Source organism: Sciurus vulgaris (genome assembly GCF_902686455.1).
Source record: "Sciurus vulgaris genome assembly, chromosome: 10".
Classification (NCBI taxonomy): Eukaryota; Metazoa; Chordata; class Mammalia; order Rodentia; family Sciuridae; genus Sciurus; species Sciurus vulgaris.
Window position 1 is genome coordinate 114,310,536 of NC_136470.1, and position 27,641 is coordinate 114,338,176.

At 42.7% G+C, this 27,641-nt stretch overlaps 1 protein-coding gene across 2 annotated transcripts in view; it reads right to left on the reverse strand.

Moving 5' to 3' along the window:
• Positions 1 to 1,385: 1,385 nt before the first annotated feature.
• Positions 1,386 to 27,641, reverse strand: part of PRKAR2A (protein kinase cAMP-dependent type II regulatory subunit alpha) — an 89,606-nt gene continuing 63,350 nt past the window's right edge. For both annotated transcript variants that reach the window (XM_079155594.1, XM_079155593.1), the window contains 3 exons: positions 8,190 to 8,255; positions 5,513 to 5,654; positions 1,386 to 4,932 (listed from right to left, as the gene is read on the reverse strand). In XM_079155594.1, coding sequence (XP_079011720.1) covers positions 4,799 to 4,932; positions 5,513 to 5,654; positions 8,190 to 8,255 — 342 coding nt within the window. In that variant the 3' untranslated portion in view covers positions 1,386 to 4,798. The remainder of the gene's footprint in view (positions 4,933 to 5,512; positions 5,655 to 8,189; positions 8,256 to 27,641) is intronic.

Below are 27,641 nucleotides of genomic sequence, written 5' to 3' on the forward strand. Positions count from 1 at the left end.
TCACTGAGATTATGTCCATGAAACTTTGAAGGGACAAATTTCTAGCTTCCTATTACAACATAACACAGAAAGCAAAGTTCTCATATAATGTTCCCTCTTTAAGGCTGAGACTCTAGATCTGTAGATATGATTGTGACATTGCTGTGGAACTTTTTTTTTGTACCAGGAACTAAACCCAGGGGTGCTTAGCTACTGGGCCACATCCCCAACCCTTTTTTGTATTTTATTTTTTTTATAGGTACATCTTCATTTAAATATATTTATTTTTATGTGGTGCTGAGGATCGAACCCAGTGCCTCACACATGCAAGGCAAGTGCTCTACCACTGAGCTACAGCCCCAGCCCCCTTTTTTATATTTTATTTAGAGACAGGGTCTCCCTGAGTTGCTTAGGACCCCGTCAAGTTGCTAAGGCTGCCTTTGAACTCATGATCCTTCTGCCTCAGCCTCTCAAGCTGCTGGGGTTACAGACATGTGCCACCATGCCTGGCTTTTATTTACTGTTTAAAATTTATCTCCCCTTACATTTTAATTGGTGTATTATAAATGTATCCCCCCAACCTCTTAGCTGGTGCATTATAGTTATATATACTGACCCCAGTCCTTTTATTTTGAGACAGGGTCTTTCTAAAGTTGTCCAGGCTGACCTTGAACTTGCAATCCATCTGCCTTAGCCTTTGGGGTAGCTGGAGTTAACAGGCTGTGATACCATACCCAGGCAAGATTAACATTTAACTTGGTGGACCTCCATAATGTAGGTGGGTGGATCTCATAAAATCATTTGAACACCTAAACAGAACAAAATGGCTGACTTTCCCTCTAGTAGCAAAGAATTTTCCTCCCTGTCTTTGAACTGGCACACTGTAGGACTCAAACTGAAACATTAGCTCTTCCTGGGGCTTGAGCCTGCTGACCTTCAGACAAGATACATCATTGCCTGATTCTTGGGTCTCTGGATTCAGACTGGAACTAAACCATATGCTGTCCTGGGTCTCCACCCTGCTGACTCACCCTGCAGATCTTGAGATTTTCTTGCCTCTACAATTATGTTAGCCAATTTCTTATAATACATCTCTACAAATACCCACCCATTCTATTGACTGTATCTCTGGAGAATCCCTGAGTAGTACACATACCCAGGTCTCCTCCCTAATTTTCAAGGGCTCACACACCAATTCCAACAATGTATCTTCCTGAAGAGTTCTGTGATCTGTGAAGCCCTAAAAAGAGAGCATAAACACATGATACAAGACTGTACCAGGGGCCTGAGATTATGGCTCAGTGATAGAGCACTAGTACATGTGAAGCAATGGGTTCGATCCCCAACACCACATAAAACTAAATAAACCAATAAAGAACATTAAAAAAAAAGACTGCACCAAAAAATCAGACATGATTTGTCAGCCTTTATTAACCAAGAGTGAAACAGAGTACTAGAGTTTTCTTTTTAAAAAACCCAACCTTGTTTATGGCAAACAATGATTAAATTCTGAATGACTTTTAGTTATATGTTCAATACCACAGAGCAAGGATCGATTGCTTTCTAATCACTTATTCTTCAAGATTAAAATACAAATGTAAAACAGGCTAAAATGAGATTCACCCCAATGATTTAAAAATAATTTCAATTTAAAGACACTTCAAACACTATGTGTAGAACTCAGGACCAAAAGATGACCTTAAAACATTTTTACCTTTGAGGTAGCACTATAATGCTGAATTAGATTTCTTTTATTACAATGAGCTTAAAAAAACAATGAGGAATCTAACCTTTATTCAAGGTGGGCTAAATTGTTTTCTGCAAATCCCCCATGAGGTTAGTGACAGTTTTACCCCCTTTATTTTTTTTAAAAGTATAAAGATAGCCCTACAGTGTGTAAAAGGAAACCCAAGGGAAGGCCGCTTCCCATAAAATAGACATTAGAATCACTGAGGAACATCAGCAGTCAAGACAGGAGGAATAAGAGGTAATCGTAGTGAAAAATCAAAACAACTCATACCTTGGCAAGACTGGTTTACAGGTGCATGTCAATAACAAAAATTCCAACATCAGCCAACCGAAAACCAAGAATAAAAGATGACATTCATGGAACCTTTTCTTTTTTCTCTGTGCAAAATACTTTTTACTTTTTCTAAATGAGAGAAGACTGTACATTGTGACACGACATGAAATGCTGTGTGCCCAGGGTGCTGCTGGGTGCCAGCATCACCTCTCACTGACCACTCCACCACTGTAAGTGAGAATGTGGGCAAAAAGAGGATGGACATAATCTCTTGTGACTGGAGAACTATTTTTTTGCCACTTTGCTGCTGAATTCACTCATTAAACTGCTCAAAAAAAAAAAAAAGTTCTACCCTGATTTCTGAGAATCTATAGCAATTATATGAAACACAATTATATATGAAGACTATGGACTAGAAAGACAAGAATACATGAATCCTTCCTTCACAGAATTAAACCAAGAGATGAGAGTGAGTGGGATAAGCTGGCAGTCAAAAGGAAGGACAATATTGCAAGCTGGACCTCAAGGCTCTCAGGAATATTTTTCTACCGTTCAGAATTAACAGAGCAAAGCCAGAAAAGAGGATGTGAAGCTCGTTTAACCCTTGGAAGCTCTAACAGGATTTTCCCAAGAGGCTCAGCTATCAGTGTAGGGCTTGCCTAGCACAATGGGGACACCTCAGCCCTGAGTCAAACTTGGTCTGCCACATTTGATTCTCCAAGCTCAGAGAGATTTGGAATACTATCCTGGCACTGTGGTAATGGCTATGTCCTTTTTCATACTGACCTCTGTCTTCCTCAGCAACACCCCCATCCCTTGCCACAGGGGCCTTATATTCAGTGAGGGTCTAGAATGATGATCCACATGTTAGTCAGTAGTAGGAGCAGGAGGAGTTGGACCTGATGAGTTCTGTAACTCAGTGAATTAGGGGTGTCAAAGAGGGCTTGTGAAAGGAAATGCTAGACTGGGATGTGTGAGAATCTACAGGAGTTAACTCTGGCACAGGAACCACAGTCATCCCTATCCCAAGGCTGGCACAGAGGTAGGGGAGGGAGCATTAGCTCAGTGTTCAGAGTCTTCACAAACTCTGGGGCCGAACTACTAAGTCACCACTGAAGCCAAAGTACCTGTTACTTTTGCAAGAAACAGGTGTAGTTCTTGTCTATTAAAACCGCAAGACCTGCTTCCTGAATTGTTTGATAAAGCAACATTACAGAAAAGAAGAACCATAGGAAAATGTGGGATCACCACATGGGCATTCCCAGTGCTAGCTGCCTGGAGTATAAGTTACAGCCTTTCACAGTTCTGAGAGTTGCAATGTAAGTTGCCCAAGGCAACTGAAGAGTTTTTCTGCTTTCACTTCATGGAACAAAAGAAAAAAGGAGGGATTATCAAGGTTGTGGTGGGTTACCCATTCTGGAAATCTCCTGGCCACAGTGTCCATGGAAAAAGCCGAGTCTAGCTTATATGGACAAAGAAAGGTGACTGGTAGATTCCATCATTATCCATAAAATGAATCATTCGAATGCCAGCAAATAATCTCTCGGGGATTTACTGAGTTATACACATTTAAAAATATTATACATATTTTAGAAATGGCCTCTTGATTTAAAAGTTTTAAGTACAAGCTAAACATCTCTAAAGGAAATTTTCTAAATAGAGAAATATTTTTCTTACATTAAAAAAATTAGCTGCTGCTTCTATAAAGTTTAAAAATTGATGGTTCAATAGCCAAGCTACACAAAAACTCTGGCGTAGAACAAAACATCCCTCGGGGTAACAAACTCTTGTCAGGATACTGTCACTAGCCAGTAGTGGTAACTGGAAACAAGAAATGGCGGAAGTTGCTCAGGAAAGTATTTAGGTCAGAAAAAGCAATGGTACCTCCAAATCCTGGTTTCTTATATCAGCACCATGCTCTAACCATTTGAGCTAACCTGGCTATGCCTGGCTTCTTACAAATGGATGACAATTAATTCATGCAAATTGCACAGAGATTAAACAGAACAAAACAACAACAAAAAATCCTACTACAAAAAAACAAAAACAAACCCTTAACCCAGAAATACCTTTCCTAGCTCTCTACAACTGGTAAAATTTGATGAATCCAGTTTCTGCTCTAACATGGGTCTCACTGATCTCAGTGTGTTCTGAAGTACTTGCCTGCTGGGTCCTAGATGCCTTCCCTAAGCATCATTGTGGGCTTGGAGATAGCTGTAATGTGTGCAGCTGTCAGAAGACTATACAATGCCACTGGACCACAGACCTCCATCACATCTGCCAATTTCTACTTGTAAAACTAAAGGCAGCAACTGTGAACACACTGTGGACTTTCTCAAAAGACAAATGAGGAGATTGAGGCTGTAATCTCCCTTGAGAAAGACTGGAGGAGGATGTCTACAGTTGTACAACAGGTTTCTGCAGACCTTATGGTAATTCCAAAAGCAACAGTAGCAGCAAGAAAGGAAAGGACAATGTTTACACTTTGGACTTTGTATTAGGCACTTCAATTGTTGGAGAGACATGCCATTCTGAACCAAAGATGTGAAAACTGGGTTGGAGTAATCATTAAGTGGTCTAATAATGGGCTTTCAGAAGCAAAGTGGAGGTGTGGATCAAACCTCTCCCCATCTTTTAGTGCTGACTTTCAAGTTTTCTAAATGCCCATAACCACAGCAATGGCAGCGGCAGTGGCAACAATAGGAACAGTTTTGTCGTGTCTGTTTTCTGTGTGTGTTCTGTGGCTGACCGAAAGGTTTTGGTGTCACACTGAGAAGGCTCTGGGATGTGGCACATCTACTGCCCGGGGTCAATCAGATCCATGCTGGAGCCAAACATCTTCACCAGCTGTTCCTCATAGTGTGAGATGTTTCTCTTCATGATATCCATGCAGGGCCCCAGAAGCCTCTCAAATGCTTGAACATCCATAACTGCATTGTTAAAAAGAGGTGAGGGAGAGAATGAATTCTCTACACTAATAATTTAAGTCATTTTCCTCAAGTAGAACATTTCCTAAATATATCCACTCATGTTATAGGAGATTAGACTCTGGGATATTGGGTATGTGAATAAAGGGATGTTTCTATATGAAAGTAGCAAGACCGTGCCATTTAAGTTCAAGACTTGCAGAGTCCAGTGGCACATGCTTGCCCTGTTCCCCAACAACCCTGGACATGTGCCTCTTTTCATATGCCTGGAGAGCCTGAATGCCTATCTTATTCACAGTGCCCAGTGCTCAGAAATATTCTCTAGGGTGCTGGGGTACAGTTCAGTGATGAAGCATGTGCTTAGCATGTGCATGTGCAAGGCCTTAGGTTTAATGCCTAGCACTCCCCCTCCCCCCTAAAAAAAAAGCATGCTGAAGAAATACATTCATTCATCTCTGGCTGGTCACACAAACTGTTCAGGTCTAGATGTGAGTGACAGCTGGCAAAATAAGTCAAGGATTGCTCATGGGAAAATATACTGACACTGGAAAAAAAGTATAAATGCATAAAGAATTTTTCTTACCTAAGCATTTGACATCTCCAACGGCATATGCCGAAGCAGCTCTGGGTTTGTTGGTAACCAATGCAAGCTCTCCAAAGTACTGCCCCTTATGGCAGCGGGCAATCTCAACCTCCTGGTTCCCACCATCCTTGTTTGTTTTAGTCTACAGACAGGTAAAGAACATGACCTGGGCTGACTGTAGAATCACAGCTGGTTATGCCCAATTGCACGCGCTCACATTCCCTTCTCAGCACACTTAACACTAAGGAACTCACATTGCAGGAACTAACTGTATCATGTAAATTCCATGGACTAATTTCGTGGTCTGGTTTAATCAAGAGTTGGCTTTTGGGGCTGGGGCTGTAGCTCAGTGGCAGAGCACTTGTCTAGCACATGTGAGGCACTGTGTTTGATCCTTAGCACTGCATAAAAAGTAAACAAATGGGGCTGGGGAGATATCTCAGTCGGTAGAGTGCTTGCCTTGCAAGCACAAGGCCCTGGGTTCGATCCCCAGCACTGCAAAAAAAAAAAAAACCAAACAAACAAACAAAAAACAAAGGCATGTTGTTGGGGCTGGGGTTATGGCTCAGTGGTAGAGAGCTTGTACCACATAAAAATAAATAAATAAAATAAAGGTATTGTGTCCATCGACAACCAAAATAAATTAAAAAAAAGAAAGAAAAAGGCATGTTGTCCATTTACAACTACTAAAAAAAAAAAAAAAAAAAAAACCAGAGTTTTGGGTTTTACCTGGGACTTCATCCAAGTCCTAACAACTTTCAAGCAGTGGCTAAATATCAACAGTAAGGTGTGTAAGGTGTACACTGTTAGAATATTTTATATATTCTGCAGAAAACCTCTCTCTCTCTTGATATATATATGTATGTATTGTCTAAGCCCAAGTTTGTACTATTTGTCTTGGACTGTTCTTTTTTTTTTTTTCTTTCTTTCTTTTTGGTACCAGCAGCTGAACCCAGAGCCACATGCCCAGCCCTTTTAATATTTTATTTGTTTATTTATTTATTTATTTATTCATTCATTCATTCATTCATTCATTTTTGTGGTATTAATGCATAAAGATCCCTAGCATTGAACCCAGGACCTTATGCATGCAAGGTAAGCACTCTATCAACTGAGCTATATCCCCAGCCCTTTATATTTATTTTGAGACAAAGTCTTGCTAAGTTACTTAGGGCCTTGCTAAACTGCTGAAGCTGGTTTTGAACTTGTGGTCCTCCTGCCTCAGCCTCTGAGTCACTGGGATTATAGACATGCACCACCTTGCTCAGTTCAAGACTGTAGTTTTTTTTTGTGGTGCTGGGGATTGAACCCAGGGCCTTGTGCTTGTGAGGCAAGCACTCTACCAATTGAGCTATCTCCCCAGTCCAAGACTGCATTTTTGATAAGCCCTCCAACTCCCCTTGCCATGCTGCTATTGGTTCCACCCACCTAACAATATGCTAACAGAAAGTTCTAATGAACATCTGAGAAATGTACACACATATTAGAAGTCCGAAAACTATAAGAAAAAAACCCCAGACATTTCAAACTACTGTTTGATGTGAAACAACAGGTCTATTTTATTTATTTATTTATCTATCTATTTATTTATTTATTTATTTTGGGTGCTGGAGATCGAACCCAGGGCCTTGTGCTTACAAGGCAAGCACTCTCCTGACTGAGCTATCTCCCCAGCCCCAACAAGTCTATTTTAAAATAGGAATCATGCTCTCTTATAGACAGTAATAATCAGTTTTCTTTCTCCATACTTATTAGACTTTACTAAATACATTTTGCAACAGGTCTAATAATAGGTTGATTTAGTATTAGAGATAACTCACTATTTTAACAAATTCTATGTTTTTTAAGAAAATAAAGAAAGAAGGCAATCTTGTAATGATGGATTGATCAGTAAGACTCACTCCCTCCACTTATAGGTAATCAGTTTTCTAGTTCTCCCTATTCATCAAATGGTCATAATAATATCCTGGAGATTTTCCCTTGGCAGTAGGAAGTTTTCTTCATATTCACCCCTGATATGTACATTTTTGGGGGAGGAATTACTGGGGACTGAACCCCAGGGGCACTTAACCACTGAGCCACATCCCTAGCCCTTTTAAATATTTTATTTAGAGATAGGATCTCACTGAATTGATTAGGGCCTTGCTAAGTTGCTGAGGCTGACTTTAAAATAGTGATCTTCCTGTCTCAGCCTTCTGAGCTTCTAGGATTACAGGCATGTGCCACTGCACATGCTCCATATGTACTATTATTATATAATTTCCCCATTTTCTTTTAGGGTTTTTATCTTTTTCATATTTATATGGAGGGCAATATTCCCTTTATCATTTTTAAAAATATTTTTTAGTTGTAGATGGACACAATGCCTTTATTTATTTTTATATGGTGCTGAGGATTGAACCCAGTGCCTCACACATACTAGGTGGGCACATTATCACTGAGCCACAACCCCAGCCCATCCTCATATCATTTATTACCTGACAAATGTAAAGAGAGTAGAACAAGAGGAAATAAATATACTAAATCCATACCAATGGATAGGCTTAAACATATGTCTCCGGCAGTAACAATGATGGCTTGATATACTAAACACACTTCACATTATTTAAAGCAAATAGTTACTTTCCGTGTGTACACCCTGGCACCTGGATCTTTGCACCATCTCACAGAAACTCACCTTGCTTCTAATCAAGATGCTCACTTCACCAGATTCTATGATGTAAAAGCTATCAGCCTTTTCACCCTGAAAGAGAAAGAGGTCAGGACAGGGTCATAGAGGGCACTGAAGCAAACCACAAACAGACTGTTTTCTCATTGCCTGAGCTCTGATCTGTACTTATTTCCAATTCTGCAAATAAATCAATGGCTAACAAATTTATAACAAGAGGATCTTGGGGAGCAGGGACATTAACCCAACTATGATACCTCTCAAATACTCACATTTATGTCCATAAATATGCCCAGTGCATAGAGTACTGCTGCTGGTAGCTTATGTTGGTCTGCTACTGAAACCTAAGAAGGGGCCAGTAACTAAGAATGCTGCAGATCAGTGCAGCATCCTGGTTACACCTGAGTAGGGCATCCAGAGATAATCTTGATCATCAAACAAGAAGACAGCATGGATCTGAAAGGCACTGCTTTGGTGAAGAAGATACTTTGATACCACCTTATAAGCCTCAGGCTTTTCATTTGCTTGCTTTGCTTTCAAACCACCTGGTTGAATCGGTCATTCAGACAACTCAACAAATAATTTACTAAGTACTTTCTATGTGCTAGGCATTGTCCTCAGCATGTAAGATATAATCAGTGGATACAACAAATATCCCTACACTTGTGGAATGTACAATCTGGTAGGATAAACAAATTACAAACAACTAACATAATGAATCAGTAAATAGTATTGCTGTGTTGGAAGATGGTTAAGTAGTACAGGAAAAGAGGATGGGGAATATGGGCTCTGGAGTGCTGGGGAAGGGGCTGGCTACTGTATATACAAGGGGTTTCATTGAGAAGGTGAGATCTGAGCAACAGCTAGAAGGAGGTGAAACTTAGCAAGCAGACATGGGAGAAGCAGCTTTCAGGCACAACTCAGTTTTTGACCCTTTTACTACCCAAAAGAGCACCATACACAGCTGACACTGACATTCCTGAGTTAATCTAATCCCAGGACACATCCATATCATTGCTCCATGTAAGTAAAAACCATGGCTTCCTAAAGGGGTTTCTGTGCTGCCATATTGGATAGCCAAATCACCAGGAGTTCTAACATTATGAAAAGAACTACAGTATGGAAGCTGACAAAAGATGGGGAGCCATGAGGAAAACCAAGGAGCCAAAGGAAGGTCACCAAGAGGAAAGGCTATTTCTAGGTCTAAGAATAGTTTCATAAAGGATGAAATTCTAGATATAAGAACAGAGTTTCATCAGTGTTTAGTGCTGCTGGGAAATCAAGAGTAAGAAAGATTCAAATGTGTGGAAGCATACTGGTAACCAAGAGAGGATGGTGAGTAGTAGAAGATTAGCAAAAGTGGCAGATGGTGAAGCATGGTGCCTTCCTATGTATAACATCCATAATTTAAAGTGCTCAAATTTCAAAGTTATAGCTTGATTAGATTTTACATGTATATAAACCTTTGTAACCACTCTAGATCAAAACAGGAAAAACTTCCATCCTTCAAATGTTTCTTCTGGAGTTCTTAGTCAAAACTACCACCAAAAATCCATGAGGTAACTACATCTAATTTCTGTCCTCATGATTTAGTTTTGGCTGTTCCTTAATGTCATAGAAACAGAATTGTACAATCATTTTTGTTTCTGGCTTCTTCTAATCCATGATATTAGAAAGCAATTTCAAGGTGCCTGGCTATAAAAGGAATTAGATAGGATAGTAGCTGTAGGAGAAACAAAGTGAGAAGAGGAGTGTGCATGTGCTCAGGAGAGACTCAGATATGTCTATGGGAAAGGAGGAGGAATCAGGGGAGCTCATATAGAAAAGAATCTGCTATTGTTGCCGTGTATTCCAAGAAGGCACTCTGGTGAGAATTTTATGTGTATTAGATCATTCCACTGCCAAAGAAGTCTGATAGAGTACAATTACCACCCATTTTTATGGCCTGGTTTCTTCAGCAGCTCTTTGGCCTTGGAGGTAGGGAGAATAGCCAGTGGATTCATTTTTGAGAGGACATGGGGAAGAATGTTACCTAGAACACGTGAGGAACAAATAGGCCTCAGCAGAAAATAGTTCCTCTTTCTCTGGACCACAGCAACGGCAGAGAAAGGACTCCGGTCTCTTTAACTTTTTTTTTATTTGCTAATACTTCATTAAAAAGGATTAGGATACCTCACAAACAATGAAAGAAAAAAAAAAACTTTAAATAATACCATGTATGATCACACAATTGGCTGACTAATCTAACTTTGGGACATCTGGGGGATGCAGTGTTTAATATTTCCAGCCTTGTGAAACTGCCTGGTTAGGATGGGAGAGAGATGGGCCAGGACACACACTTCCTGTCTGCCTTGCTGCCATGTGACAGACATTCCACATGAGCTGGCTGTTTAGACTTTGTAGGATTCTGCAGGGCAGACAGAGCAGAATAGGATGACTACCTAGTAGAAAAAACCAAAAACTTATTATAAGAGTATCCTGCTTTACCACTCTGGAAGGCAGTATTCCTTAGAAAACTTGGAATGAAACCACCATTTGACCCAGCTATCCCACTCCTTGGTTTATAGTCAAAGGACTTAAAATCAGCATACTATTAGTGATGCAGCCACATCAATGTTTATAGCAGCTCAATTCACAATAGCTAAATTGTGGAACCAACCTAGATGTCCTTCAGTAGATGAATGGATAAAGAAACTGTGGTATATATACACAATGGAATACTACTCAGCCTTAAAGAAGAATAAAATTATGGCACTTGCAAGTACATGGATGGAGCCAGAGAATATCATGCTAAGTGAGATAAACCAATCCCCCAAAACCAAAGGCCAAGTGATAAGTAGATGCTGATACATAACGGAAGTGGAAGTAAGGAAATATTGGAGAAACTGTGGATTGGGCAGAAGGAAAGAGGGGAGGGGAGGGGAGAGGGAGGTGGAAAAGACAGTGGAATGAGATGGACATCATTACTCTATGTATATGTATGACTACACAAATGGTGTGACTCCACATTCTGTACAACCAGGGAAATGAAAAGCTGTACTCCATTTGTGTACAAGGAATTGAAATGCATTCTGCTGTCATGTATAACAAAATAGAACAAAATAAAACATAAAAGAATAAAGTGCAAAAGAAGTAAAAAATAAAATAAAGAGAATTCTGCTTTTCAAGTTTTTGATTACACTAGTAGGCTCTGAATACAAATCTCATAGGAAGACCATTCAATGCCACATTTCTACATTCAGGAGTTAAAAAAAAAAATCAAACAGCACTGTATTTTACTTCTTTGTGAACATATTCCAGGTACCTCCAAAAACAGATTCTGAATGTCTACTATATGCCAGGTACTGACTAGGTTAAGACATACATTCTGAAATTCACTGGGCCTTATTAAATACATACTTTTTCATAAATGATGATCTTACCATAAGAATGATTTAAAAAAAAAAAAAAGCCTAATATTCTCAGAACATGGAATCTTTTTGGTTTAAGGAATTTTTTTTTTTTTTTTTTTTTTTTTTTTGTACTGGGGCTTTAACACAGAAACTCTTAACCACTGAGCTACATCCCCAACCCTTTTTGTTTGCTGGGACACTAAGACACTAAGTTGCTTAGGGCCTTATGAAGTTGCTAAAGCTGGCTTAGAGCTTGGGATTCTCCCACCTAAGCCTCCAGAGCCACTGTGCCACTATGCTTTTCTTTTTTTGGCGGGGCGGGGTGTACCAGGGACTGAACTCAGGGGCACTTGACCACTGAACCACATTCCTAGCCCTGTTTTGTATTTTATTTAGAGACAGGGTCTGAGTTGCTGAGCACCTTCCTTTTGCTGAGACTGGCTTTGAACTTGAGATCCTCCTGCCTCAGTCTCCTACGCCACTGAGATTATAGGTGTGCACCACCATGCCCAGCTGAAACATGCTTTTTGTATAGTATAAATGAGCTTATGTCCACATTATTCTGAGGATGAGCAAAATATTCCAACAATTAGTGAAACTATGCAAATAGTGCAACAAGGAACATAAAAACAGGTGCTGATAAACTTGGAACAGACTTAACAAGAGAAACTCTCAAGGGGACACCTGGCCAGGGACTCACCTGACAGCACAAATATGGTCTGGAGAACACCAGAGACAGGTTGAGTTACACATTAGGATCCTACCTTCCCCTGAAACTGGCAGTAATTTTTTATTTTCCTGTTGTATCCAGGCCCCAGCTGGACATTTGGGCTAAACAAGGCATCCACTGTCAAGTACAACTCACAAATACAAAACAGTTGGGGTGCATAAAGAAGTTAGTGGCAAGTTGGTATTGCAGTGCCAGTAAGGAAACAGATGTTCAAGGGGCTTAAGAAAGTTTCCAAATGCTAAAGATCAATGTGCTTTTTTTGTTTGTTTGTTTTTGTGTGTGTGTACCAGGGACTGAACCCAGGGGCACTTAACTACTGAGCTACAACCCCAGCCCTTTTTATTTTTTATTTTGCAACAGAGTCTTTCTAAGTTGCTTAGGGCTTCAATAAGTTGCTGAGGCTGGCTTTGAACTTTTGATCCTCCTGTCTCAGTCTTCCAAGTCATTGGGATTATAGATGTGTACCACCATACACAGTCTGAAGATGAATATTTATAGATAAGACTAAAAATATTACATTCTAAAACTTGAGGAATATGGCAAAATCTTTTATCTTTAAATGCCCATAAAGGAAAAGAAGATGGCTAAAAGAGCTAAGCAGTTAACTCCCAAGAATAAGAAAAACATAACAAAAAGAAAATAGAAGGAAAGAAACAATAATTTAAAATAATGAAATAAAACACAAACAACCAAGCCAAATAGGGTGGTGCACATTTATAATCCCAGCTATTTAGGAGGCTGGGACAGTGGGATCACTTGAATCCAGGCGTTTGAGACCAGCCTGGGTAACATAGTGAGACCTTATCTCAAAGAAACAAAACAAAACAAACTAAAAAGGGTGGTTCTTCAAAAAGACTGAAGGAAGGAAGGCTGCATTCCTAGTTACTCCATGGCTCAGAATTCAAGCAGAGAGTGGTGCTTCTCAGCAAAGTGGGTGAAAAAGGTTTTTTTTTTTGCGGTGCTGGGGACTGAACCCAGAGCTTTGTGCTTGCAAGGCAAGCACTCTACCAACTGAGCTATCTCCCCAGCCCTTGTTAGAGATTCTTAAAGACTCAGAAATTTGAATACCTTGAACAAAGGACAAGAAAGAAAACACTGTAGCTAAGCTGGTGGTGGTAGTGGCAGCAACACTGGTTCACTAGAGGACCGATAACACAGAGAAACAAATTTGGCAAGGAAAAAACCTGTGGAACAGAAAAGAGTCTTAGATGAACCAGAGGCTACACAGTAAACTGGTGTTTGAAAAGTGCTGTTTCTTAACTGGTGAGGCAAGGAGACTCTTTGAGGCCATGCTGCATTGCTGTTGCTCAAGCCCAAGAGATGATAGCACATATTGGCATACTGTCCTGGCAACTGCCAACAGGGTAGCAGAGGGTGTACCTAGCAGAACATGATTTTAAAAGGTACAGATGAGCCCAGGGGGATTCAAGTCAGAGATATGGAGTGGCATGCAGCTCACCTTCCCTTTGAGCCTGGTGGTTCATTCCCATGGCCAGCTCCAAATAGTTGGAAAACTGAACAGGTTGGTGTGATTACACTCAAGGATTTCACTGAGTCTGGAAAATCAACATTAGTGGGCGGAGGAGTGTGCAAGATCCCCCACACTACTGAAAGAATTCTCAGGAGACCTCTAAAATCCAAAGGCCCAGTAGAGATCAGCATTTGCCCAGCCCTAGGGGTGTGTTGATCTAATCTCTTCAGAACAGATAACAAGGAAGGCCTGATTAGAGCTAAACTCCAGGAGCCAGAACTTCCCGTTTAAACTCTGCAGCAGCCCCACTCTGGGAGCACATCAATTTAGTCTGTCAAAGCAAAACTCCAGTTGACACTATTCCCTTTCTATCCTACCTTACAGTGGTGGGAAGAGAAGTTGAGAGATATTTCAGCCAGCTACAATTCCAAGCCAGTCTACCTGGCAGCTTGGTAAGCAATAAAGGAAAGAAGGTTTAACAACTTTCTGCCCTTACTCTAAGGGGTACACAGTCCAAGAAATGGAAAGAAGGGTATTTGGCATAAGCAATGAACATCCATCTTTTATCAACAGTTTTGCCCACCTCAACACAGAATTCTTTAAGAATATTCTTAATTTTTTATTAAGAATTCCCTCCCCCAGAGTTCATGCTGTGATGATTGGTCTGTAGATAGACATACATATATATATACTTTTTTTTTCATTTTTTATCATTTTTTAATGTTTATTATTTTTCTTTGTTTTGTCTTTTGAGAGTTAGGGTTTGTTTTGTTTATTTGGGGTATTTGTTTCTTTTCCTTCTAAGAGTCAATTTCTCTTGTTCTCTTTTATTTTTTTCTCGTCCTCCTTTATAGCCATCACTTGCTACATCTTTTCTGCCTTCTCTCTGTCCACAATTTAGATTATTCTACTTTCTTTTACTGTCTATCACACTTTTAAAAATTCTTAATTGTTAGGTAGAACTTGACCCAGGCAACACCATTTTGAAATATATCTTCCATCACAGAACAACAGTCACCTAATGGTCACTCTGACCCAGCCTCATCTAAACCCCAGACAATACTCCATCATTATACAAAGAAACCACAAACAATACTTCATCATCTTGAAAAGAAAGGAAATTGTTATCTGGGATTCACATCCTGAAAAACACCTAGTTACATATGAAGGTGACACCACAAGAACCCTGCCCTGACAACCCCCTAGCAACAGTCAACCTCACTGCAAAAATTCCCCTGTTGATCAGTCCCCTATATTTACCCAAGGTTATAAATGGAAGAGTTTCAGTCTCTACCAGGGCCCCCTTGGCAGGTTTATTCTGAATAAATCTAGGCTAACCTGTGTTATTGTTGAGCCACCTCTCTTCTCTATTTGTTCATTCGGTTCTTTCCTTACATTAATGAGGTATATTTTTTGACATCTTTTAGAACTATCGGTCTATATAATTCCTGCCCCCACCATTCATGTTGTTGTGGTCATTAGTACTGTGTATGGCACAGTTGATACCTGATATTTACATTAATGCCAGATGCAGTTCACGGCAATTGCTAACTTGCCACTCCTGTTTTTGTGGTAATTAGTATTGTAGAAGTCATAGTAAGCACCTGGTATTTATTTTAATGAGGTATATCATTTGCTGCTATTGCTGCTGTTGTTTGCTTCCCCCTTTTCTGTGAAGTACTAGGAAATCTACTGGGTCACTATGAGCTCACAGGATAGAGACTGTGTGCTGCTGAGCTACAGTTAAAACTAAGCCAAGACATTGTGTCTTGATTCACAAACTAATGGTGCTCAAACTTCAAAGATACATTTTTTGTTAATTAAATTTTTTTTTTTTTGTAGTTGTAGGTAGACAGCATGCCTTTATTTTTATGTGGTGCTAAGGATCGAACCCAGTGTCTTACACGTGCTACTGAGCTACAGCCCCAGCCCCTTCAATGTTACTTTAATACAAAGAATAGGGGGGACAAACATCCCAAACCAAAGACCAGGTCACAAGAGGGAAGAGCTGAGGGGGAAACTTAGGTTTGTGAATATCTACTCCTACAATAAAAACTGAGAGAATCAACACAAGGGCTGTGGATACCACATATATGAAGGGTCTAAAACTAGATCACTCTCATACCTTTACAATATACAGTTGTTAAGTGAAGATGAGCAATCACAGAAGATGTACCCCACATACACTACTGTATATAACACAATTGCCAGATATGTAAGAACAGTCCCACTCTTGTAAGGCCTACAAGGGAAGTGGGATCCCTAAGCTCTGACTCGATATACATTATATCAAAATACACTAATCATCATCAAAAGATGAACAGGGCAACTATACCACAAAACTCACTTGGAAATATATTGAAAAATTCACAACATGACACCCCAGAATGCTTTGTTAAGAGAAGGCTATGTCCTTAAGAGACTCACATATAAGCGTAGGAAGAGAGTCAGATGTGTAATCCTAGCAACTTAGAAGCCTGAAACAGGAGAACTACAAGTTTGTGGTCAGTCTTTGTTTTTTTTGGGTGCTGGGGATCGAACCCAGGGCCTTGTGCTTGCAAGGCAAGCACTCTACCGACTGAGCTATCTCCCCAGCCCCTGTGGTCAGTCTTGATAACTTGATGAGACCCTGTCTCAAAATAAAAAGGGGCTGGTGTTATAGCTTAGTGGTAGAGCACTTGCCTGGTATATGTGAAGTACTGGGTTCAATCTTCAGCACTACATAAAAATAAATGAATAAAATAAAGGTATTGTGTCCATCTACAACTAAAAAAAAATATTAAAAATAAAAATAAATAAAAATAAAAAGGGATGGGATGTATGTAGCTCAATGGTAAGAGTACTCCTGGGTTCAATCCTCAGGACTGCCTCCCCCCCTACACACATATACAAATGGGAAGAGAAATTCATCCCAAAAGATGAACAAAACACAACACAGGAATACAATATGAAAAAACAAGGTAACATGACCCCCTCCAAAAGTTCATAATTCACCAGTATCTGACTTCAAAGATAGTGAAGTAGATGGAATAGCAGATAAAGAATTAAAAAGAATGATCAATGAACTTCTAGAGAACACAGAAAAACAACTCAATGTATTAAGGAAGTCAATACAGTATATGAATGATAAATTTAATAAGGAGATAGAGATACTGAAAAAGAACCAAATAGAAATCTTGGAAATGAAAAGCACAATAAATCAAATAAAATATTCAGTTGAAATGCTAACAGACCAGACGATAGAGAAGATGAATTTCAGAGCTGGAAGACAAAGTGGCTGACCATGAGCATTCATTCAGACAGCATTAAAGAAAATAGGTGGGCACAGTGGTGCATGCCTGTAATCCTAGTGGCTTGGGAAGCTGAAGCAGGGGGATTGCAAGTTCAAAGCCAGTCTTGGCAACTTATCTAGGCCCTAAGCAACTTAGTGAGACCCTATCTCTAAATAAAAATACAAAAAAGGATTGGGGAAATAGCTCACTGGTTTAAGCACCCCTAGGCTTAATCCCTAGTACTGAAAAAGGAAAAAGAAAAGTAGTAATCACAAACAGAATAAATGTGGCAGGCCTGGTGGTACATGCCTGTAATCCCAGTGACTCAGGAGGCTGAGGCAGGAGGTTCAAAAGTTTGAGGCCAGCTGGGTACAGTGGCTCAAACATGTAATCCCAGCAACTCAGAGGCTGAAGCAGGAAGATCATGGCCAGCCTTAGCAACTTAGCAAGGCACTAAGGAACTTAGTGAGAACTGTCTTAAAATAGAAAATAAAAACAATTCTGTATTATTATACAGAGGTGTTTATTAATTCCTGTCATTTAAATTTATTTCTGATGTTTAATTTGATCCTATTTCCCATTTGTTTAGTAACTCTTCCAATGAGATTTGTTCATGTATGAACTCTGGAGTTAGTTTGTTTGTGGGGTTTATTTCTTTTTTTTTTTAAACTGGGGATTGGGCCCCAATGAGCTACATACCTAGTCTTTTTAATTTTTATTTTGAGACAGGGTCTCAGTAAGTTGTTGAGGCTGGCCTTGAACTTGTAATCCTCCTGCCATAGGCTCCCAAGTCCCAGGGGTTATAAGCAAATGGATCAACTCTCTAATTAAAAGACATAGGGTGGGAGAATGGATTAAAAAGCAAGAACCAACTATACTCTGTTTGTAAGATACTCACCTTACAGGCAAACAGCCACAGACTGAGACTGAAAGAATGAAAATTGATATACCATGAAAATCGGGCCCCCAAACAAGCAGCAGTAGCTACTCTTATATCCAAAGCAGGCTTTGAAGCAAAATTAATCCACAGGCAAAAAAGGTCACTTCATACTGGTAAAGGGAACAATTCAATGGGAAGATAAAATAATAAATATTTATATCCCAAATGTCAGTGCACCTAAAATTATTTAACATACAGACTCAAATAGACTCCAGTATACTGGGTGATTTCAATATACCTCTCATCAACCAATTGGTCATCCAGACACAAACAGCAGAGACTATTTAGACTTTAAAAATCTTATAAATCAAATAGGCTTATAAAAGACATTAATAGGCAAGTGTGGTGGCACACAGCTGTAATCCCAGCAATTTGGGAAGCAGGGGAAGAAGGATCATAAGTTCAAAGCCAGTCTCAGCAACTTAGCAAGGCTTAAAGCAACTTAGCAGACCCCGTTTCAAAAAAAAAAAAAAAAAAAAAAAAAAAAACAGACATCTATAGAATATTTCAATCAACAAAAGTTGAATTCAACTTTTTTCTCAGCTCTCATGGAACCTTCTCCATTTAAAACAGACCATACTTCTTTAGGACCCAAAACAAGTCTGAGCAAATACAAGTTAAGTCCTTATGTTTCTTCTGATCATAATGGAATAAGATTAGAAATTAGAACCAAAAAATAAATAAAAAACAAAAGAATGGGTAACAAAAGAAACCAGGGGAGAAAATTGTAAATTCCTAGAATCAAATGAGAATACTGATACAACATATCAGTACCTCTGGGACACTATTGAAAGTAAGGTTTAAGAGAAAATATAGATGTAAGAGCCTATATAAGAAAATCAAAATGATCCCAAATATACAACCTAATGGAGCATCTCAAAAACCCTAGAAAAATAAGAACCAACCAAGTCCAAAACCAGTAGAAGGAAGAAAATAATTAGAATCAGAGCCAAGACCAATGAAATAGAGAATAAAGCAATATGAAGGATCAATGAAACAAAGAGTTGGTTCTTTGAAAAGATAAATTAGATAAACTCTTGCCAAACTAAAGAAGGAGGCTAAGATAGGAGGATCCCAAGTTCACAGCCAGCCTCAGCAACTTAACAAGGCCCTAAGCATGACCAAGTTGGTATCATTCCAGGGATGCAAGAATGATTTAATATATACAAATCAAAAAGTGCAATTCACAACATAATGACAGAATTAAGGAGAAACATATAGTCATTTTAGTCAACACAGAAAAAGTCTTTGACAAATTCAGCACCCATTTATGATAAAAACACTGAAGAGACTGGAGACAGAAGGTACTGACTCCATTTACCTCATTATTTTCCTTTCTATTTTCCCCGCCCCTCCCCCTTTTCTTAAAATAGCGTCCAACAGGCTTCTCTTCCTGAAAGTCTGCTTCCCGGGCTCCTTTAGCCACCCAATTAGGTATCAACACCCCCACCCTGGGCCCTATCCGACCTATAGGCAAATGCCTTGCTGGCAATATGCAAATAGCATAGTTAGTTCCCTTCTGAGACTGTATATAAGGCAACGAACTTTTCTAATAAAAGATCCCCCCCCCCCCCCCCCCCCCCCCCCCCAGCAATTCTCTGTTCCTTCTTTCATTGGTGCCGAAACCCGGGACAGGGTCTCCTTCTACTTTGAAGGCCCCCGTTCCCTTTTGCCATCCGGAGACCTCCTGCCCACGTCCCCCCTTTCAGATGCTGGCTCCTGCACTCACCACCGGCCATCACCTAGGTAAGCCCCAAAGCAAGCGTCAACCCCATTCGAGCTATAGCAGGACTCTTGACCGCGATCCTCTGGCAAAGTCCTGATGCTCCTCTGGGGCGGGGGACCGGACCCCATCACGATCTTTATGGTCTCGGTGGACCCGAGATGGCTTGCTATTCTCATCTGCTTTGGGGCGTGAAGAGTCTATGATAAGTGAAGACTTTCTTTTTTTCTTTTTCTTTTTTTTTTTTTTGGTGGTACTGGGGATCGAACTCAGGGTCTTGTGTTTGCGAGGCGAGCACTCTACAAGCTGAGCTATCTCCCCAGCCCAGAAGACTCATTTTCTCCCTTTCTTTCCTTTCACTCTGCCCTTCCCTTCTCCTCCTAACCAGAAAATCCTAGGTTCCCTGTGGCCCCGGCACTTCACCTCCGGCTCTCAGCCAAAAGGATCTGGTGTACAGGTGACGACCCCTACCCACTTCCTTTTCCTTACTCCCTACTAGGAGTCACATGGTCGGGGGGATCTTTGGAGGATGCTCCTTAGGTTTCCCCCGACGTTTCCGGCCTGGGATTTTCCCCCTCTTCCTCTGTCCTCCTCCTCACTCTCCCCTCTCCCTCCTCTCAATATGGGAGCTTCTTCATCTCTTTCGGACACCTCACCCCTCAAATGCCTCCTCCAGAACCTCACTTCACTCTCCCTCACACTGGACATTAAGCCCAAACCTTTGATTAAATTTTCCACTCAAGATTGGCCTACCTATCCATTAGATAATGGAAGCCAGTGGCCCCCAGAGGGCTCCTTGGACCCAAATTTAATTCAGGACCTTTTCAACTATTGCCAGCGACTGAAAAAGTGGAGGGAGATTCCCTATGTGAGGCTTTTAACCTGCTTAGACAACACCTCAGACTCTGCTTCTCCTGCCCCCCCTGCTCAGGTTCTCCTTGCCTGCAAAGCACCCTCTGCCGCTGCCCCTCTCCCTGCTCCCGGCCGGAGGAACACCCCCCCCCACTACAGACTTCCCCCTTCGACTCCCGCCCCGCAGCCACAACCCCACCCCTCAGGGACTCCCCCTCCTTCTGACTCTTTCAGTCCCCGCCAGTTACTCGATCTAGGGGACCTCCTCCTACCCACCTTATGGTGCCCCCCCCCCCCCAAGTGGCCGCAGCTGAAGGTGTGGTTAGGGTTCATGTGCCCTTTTCCTTGGCCGATCTAACTCAATTAGAAAAAAAGACTAGGCTCCTTCACCACCAATCCTACTACCTACATTAAGGAATTCCAATGGGTGCTCCAAGCATATAGCCTAATACACCATGATATCTTCATGCTCCTACCAACACTCTTCTCCCGGAGGAAGGCCGCAGGGTCTGGGATGCTACCCAAACCCAAGCCAATGATACCTACTGTATAGATCCCAACCACCCATCCGGCCCACATGCAGTCCCTGAACAAGACCCAAATTGGGATTACAATACAGCTCAAGGAATCCAGGCCCGAGACTTACTTTGCCTCTTGTCTGGTAGTTGGCCTTAAAAAGGCTGCCCGCAAAATTGTTAATTTTCAAAAGATTCAGGAAATAATTCAGAGAAAGGAGGAGACGCCATACGAGTTTTTGAATAGGCTGACCCAAGCCCTCCTGCAGTATACCAATTTAGACCCCACTTCAGATGATGGCCGGCATGTCCTTGTGACGTATTTTTTGGCCCAATCATACCCTGACATTAAAGCCAAATTAAAGAAGCTGGAGCAAGGCCCCGCCACCCCACAAACTGAGATTTTATCAGTGGCTTTCAAAGTCTTCCATAACCGGGAGGAAGAAAAGGAACACCGGAAACAGAGGACTGATCAAGCCAACTTTCAAATGTTGGCCCAGATCATGAAACCCTCCCTTGGGCGTTCTCCTATTTCATCTAACTCCAAGCCTCCACAGGGGGCCTGCTTCAAATGTGGCAAGAAGGACATTGGTCAAAGTCTTGTCCCTCTCCTAGGCAACCCACCACGTCGTGCCCAAAATGCCAAAAGAGGGGACATTGGGGCTCTGATTGCCCACTCACCCGAAGGGGTGGATGGTCAAACCACCCTCAGCCACCCAAAACGCAGCAAGCATCTGTGATGGGACTGGCCAAAGAGGATTGACAGGGCCTTGGGTCCTTCCCGACCATGCCTATAACTAAACAGGAACCCAGGGTAACCATAACTGTGGACGGTCACCCCATTTCCTTCCTCTTGGCCACTGGAGCCACTTTTTCTGTCTTGAGGGAGTTTCGGGGCCCCACCAAACCCAGCACCTCTCCTATAGTCAGGGTAGGAAGAAAACAAATCTTTCCCCAAAGGCCCCCCCCCCCCACTTGTTATATCCAAGATGCCCACCTCCCTTTCTCCCACTCCTTTTTAGTCATGCCCCAATGTCCTATTCCATTATTAGGGAGGGATATCCTCTCCCTACTGAATGTTTCTATCACCATGCCCCCCTCCCTCTCACCCACGACCTCCTTCCTTCTGGCTCTTATTTCAGAGGATCACAATTCTAGGGGTCACAATTCTATACCAGAGACCCCCTTTCCCATTTTAACACACCCTGTTAACGACACGGTATGGGACATCACCAGCCCTTCCACTGCCCCATTGCCCACCAATATCCATAAGGCTGAAGGATCCCTCTAAATTAGTACATCAGGCCCAATACCCCCTGAGTACCACCGCCCTCCTCGGGCTTCAACCTATCATTGAGGACCTTTACCAAAAAGGATATCTCCGCCATAAGCACTCACCCTTCAACACCCCCATCCTAGCAGTCAAAAAGGCAAATGGAACGAATCGCCTAGTTCAAGACCTCCGCATGATCAATACTGCTGTTGTTCCCATTCATCCCTTAGTCCCTAACCCCTATACTTTGTTATCCCAGGTCCCAGCTTCCTCTATGCACTTTCGGTCTTAGATCTGAAGGATGCCTTTTTTTCCATCCCTCTTGACCCTTCTTCCCAGGACATTTTTGCTTTCACTTGGACTGACCCCCACACGCGACACTCTGAGCTTGGACTGTCCTCCCCCAGGGGTTCCATGATAGCCCCCGCGCATTTTTGGACAAACCCTAGCCCAGGACCTTAAGGTCTTCCATACATCGCACCCCGAATCCATTCTCCTGCAATATGTAGATGACCTCTTACTCTGCAGCCCCTCCTGGGAACAATCCCAAACAGACACCGCCTAACTCCTCAATTTCCTGGCTGACAGGGGGTATTGCATATCCCCTTCCAAATCTCAAATCTCCCTCATAACCGTGACATATTTAGGCTTTCAATTATCTCCACAGAGGAAGGCAATAACCTTAGACAGGAAACACCTCCTACTTTCCCTTCCTGTCCCAAACACCAAGGCAGAAATCTTGTCCTTCCTAGGACTGGCGGGATATTTTAGAGCCTGGATTCCAAACTTTTCTTTGCTGCTTGACCCCTTTATGAATTGGTGAGGGGGGAACCCGGAGAGCCTCTATCCTCCTCACCCCGTCGCCCCTTCCTCAGGCTCCGACAGACCCTAGTCGAAGCTCCAGCACTTCACCTCCCTGACCTCACCAGACCCTTTTCTCTCTATGTCCATGAAAACGGTGGACAGCTTTAGGGGTCTTAGGACAAACCTACGGCCCCTCCTTCGCCCCTGTAGCATACTTATCCCAACAGCTAGATCCCACTGTACGGGCTGGGCACTTATTGCAGAAGGAAGCCTATAAACTAATGTTTGGAGCACCAATCACTATCCTTTCACCCCATCACCTTAAGGACCTACTCATCTATAAAGCCCTTCAATCCCTGCCACCATCTAGAATCTTAGCTCTTCTATCATCTTTCCTAGAAAATCCTACTATCTCCTTTCTCCCTTGTCCACCCTTAAACCCCGCCACTCTACTCCCAATACCATACTCCCCCAACACACCACTTCACAACTGCCTGGAAGCCCTCCAAAACTTCATACCCTGTCACTCTTTCATTTCTGAAGGCCCCCTTCCACATGCCGACCTCACCTGGTTTATGGATGGATCCTCTTTCCTGGAGGACTGAACACACTATGCAGGTTACTATGCAGTAGTCTCCCTCGAATCAATCATAGAAGCCCAACCATTACTGGAGGGAACCACCAACCAGCAGGCTGAACTCATAGCCGCTATCCGGGCCTGTACCCTCGGCCGAAGAGAAAATTCTTAACCTATACACAGACTCTAAATATGTTTTCCATATCCTCCTGTCCCATGCGGCCATATAGAAAGAAGAGGGTTACTCAATACAAAAGGAAATAATGTAACAAACTCAGCATTAATTACCAAACTGCTCAAGAGGCTTCTCAGTTGCCTCAATGGTTAGGGGTCACCCACTGCAAAGGCCATCAGAAAGATAATTCCCCAATAGCCCAGGGTAACCGCAAGGCAGATCTGGCTGCACGAGCAGCAGCTGTTGCAACGGGACCCCTGAACCCTGGGCTCACCTGTGACTCTCTTCTTCCTGTCCTGACACCCGAATTGGAGACCTCTCAAAACACCCCACAAGCAGGCCCTCACTCCCCTCCTCCCGATGATAAACGACCCCTTTTGCACCTTCTTCATGACTTGTTCCACTCAAACCCCCAAACACTCTCCCACTTCTTGCAAACCTCCTTTCCACTAACCCCATCAGACAAAGCCCTATTACAAAACCTTTCCCTTACTTGCACCATTTGCCAGCGCACCAATCCCAACACCCGCCTCAAACCCAAACCCTATCCTTCTTATCAGGCTAGGGGAATTACCCCCGCGGCTGATTGGCAAATTGACTTCACTAACATGCCTCCTGTTTGGCATTTTAAGTATCTCCTGGTCTTTGCTGATATTTCTCAGAACAAACATCTAACAAAAAGGCCTCCACTGTGGCCTCCACCCTCCTTTCCCAGATCATCCTGAGGTTTGGGATGCCCACATCCATCCAGTCAGATAATGGCCCAGAATTCACTGCTCAAATAATACAGAGAGTATCTCAATCACTCTCCCTCCCCTGGCACCTACATTGTCCCTATTGGCCAGGCATCAGGAAAGGTGGAGAGAGCCAATAGAACTTTAAAGGACATTTTAACTAAACTATCTCTGGAATTACACCTCGATTGGACCCGTCTCCTGCTCCTTGCTCTGCTTAGGGTCAGGACCCTCCCAAAGAAACCCACCAACCTTTCCCCGTTCGAAATCATGTTCGGTAGGCCCCTCCTACCTCCTGGTATTACAGCTACCCAGGGACCTATACCACCTACTATAGCTTTACCTTTACTCTTTCACCTCCATGCTGAATTATGGAGATACCAGGACTGGCTACTTCCAGACCCATCTGCCTTACAGAACAATCTATTGCTGCACCCGGGTCTATTGGTTTTCTATAATCCTCCTGAACCCAGGGCTTCTCTGACTACAAAATGGGAAGGACCATATCCTGTAATTTTGTGTACCCCAACTGCTGCAAAACTCTCAATGTCTGATAACGGCCTTACCCCTTGGATTCATATTTCCAGGTTGAAATCAGCGGAACTTGCCGACACCACCTCTGCCTCCACCCCAGAGTCCTCTACCCCTTCATATACCTGCATTCCTTCGCCCTCTAACCCCCTATGCCTCCGCATCTCGCGTACACCATTACTCTCTCCTACTACTGAACATGATTTCTCCACGCCATAAACCCTTTCCACCTTTCAAACCCCTTCCACCTATCATTCTGTCACTACTTCCCCTGTGCCTTATAGCTTATATAACCCCAACCCTTCTCTGGCTACCATGTACAAATTCACTGTTCAGGAAAAGTACATCACAGCCTTTGGGGTCTCAAGTATTTGCACGGTTACTGAGAGCTCCTGTTTTATCCACAACTGCTCCACCATCTCCCTTGATATCTCCTGTCCCCAATGCAAACTTCTTAATCCTGCCAATGCTGCGAACCCTTTCATCTGCCTTTCCAAAGACCAAAAGGCTGACTACTGCCGTTGCTGGGAAGATATTTATGGGGGATGCCCCTACTGGACTTGTAACATTTACTACTCAAATGGGAAACATAAGTTCCCCACTTTTAGACTTAAATTTTGTAGACTTGTCCGGCCCGGCACGTCCGCAGCTTCCACATATATGTGGGGCGGATACCCCGCAGAGAGCTATGTTTATACCATTCACGTTAACAATCCCAGAGACTCCTTTTGGAATGATCTCATCGATATTGCGGTCTATGCACAAGATTATGCTTCCAAACCCACGGGATTTATGTCCCTCACTCGCTCCCTGGTGACTCCCCCCAAAGCCAAAACCAAGGTTATTGAGTATGTCCAGAAACCGGAGATGCAACTTAACAAACTCACTGATGCAGCTGGTACGAATAAAGCTGCCCCTCTTACCTGGCTCACCCTGCTAATTCAGACCTTACACCTCCTAAATCTTTTGAACTCAACTACCATCTCCATCCCCACCTCGCAGTGCTTTCTTTGTGCATCCCTAGCTCATCCCCTCCTTGCAGCGGTGCCGCTCAAGGCGGACAACTCCACTCCCTCCACTTACAACTTTCCCTCGTCTGGTCAACCTGTTCATCCCTCATCTCCCTCTCCAAGAGACTTTCCTCTCAAACAACACCTCCTTCCCCTTCATCTGCCTGTCCTCGTCCGGCACCTCTTTCCCCTCCCTCTATACCCTATACCAACAACACCCAAATATGTTCAACCAGGGCTCTTCCTCTGGTGCAATGGCTCTCTGTTCTCCTCCACTGCCAATGGTACTTGCTTCCTAGTCACAGTAATCCCTCAGCTCTCCTTATACTCCTCCTCTGAACTTCAACAGCTCCTTCCTCACCCTCGCGTCCATCGGGCTATTTTCCTGCCAGTTTTTATTGGCCTCACCCTCACAACTTCAGTAGTGGGAATGGGTCTCTCGGGAGGAGTATTGGGACACTCCCTTTGGGCATCCAGAGACCTCAAAGAGAAACTGCAATCAGCTCTGGATACCACAGCGGAGTTCACTCCAGCAGCAAGTAACCTCCATTGCTCAGGTAACCCTACAAAACAGATGGGCTATCGACCTCCTCACTGCAGAAAAGGGAGGAACTTGCCTCTTCCTGAAGGAAGAATGTTGCTACTACATTAATGAATCTGGCCTTATCGAGCAGAATGTTGTTAAACTACAGGATCTCTCTGCTCAACTAACAGTCACCTGCTGTTAGTCTTTATCAGACTTCTTCTCATCACCCTTCCTCACCTATGTCCTCCCATTTTTAGGGTCCTTCCTTGGACTTCTCCTCTTCTGCGCCTTCCTGCCCTGTATCATAAGGTTCCTTCAAGGCCAGCTCCAAAAAATCACTAATCAAACTTTCAACCAGCTTCTCTTAAAGGAATATCACCCCCTCCCGTCTGAAGATGTCTCCAGCTCCGGCTTCAACCCTCTCCATCTATAATCAGTGGAAGTACTTCCTGATGGAGCTCCATGTGGATATCTGGCTCATACCTCCTGTACACTCCCACCTAGACTGGTCCGAGGCAATACAAATGCTACTCATGCAAGGGACAGTCCCTAATCTGACGCCCTACGCCCTCGCATGCTTCGCAGCCCTTTTCTGGGAAATATGCAGTCAACTCTTCCTACCCCCCATGTCACCCCCACTCAGCAGGAAGCAGCCAGAGAGACCTGCGACCCTCCTCATAAAAAAAAAAAAAACAAAAAGGGAGGAATATTGACTCCATTTACCTCATTATTTCCCTTTCTATTTTCCCCGCCCCTCCCCCTTTTCTTAAAATGGCGTCCAACAGGCTTCTCTTCCTGAAAATCTGCTTCCCGCTGGGGCGTTTAGCCACCCAATTAAGTATCAACGCCCCCACCGTGGGCCCTATTCGACCTATAGGCAAATGCCTCGCTGACAATATGCAGATAGCATAGTTAGTTCCCTTCCGAGACTGTATA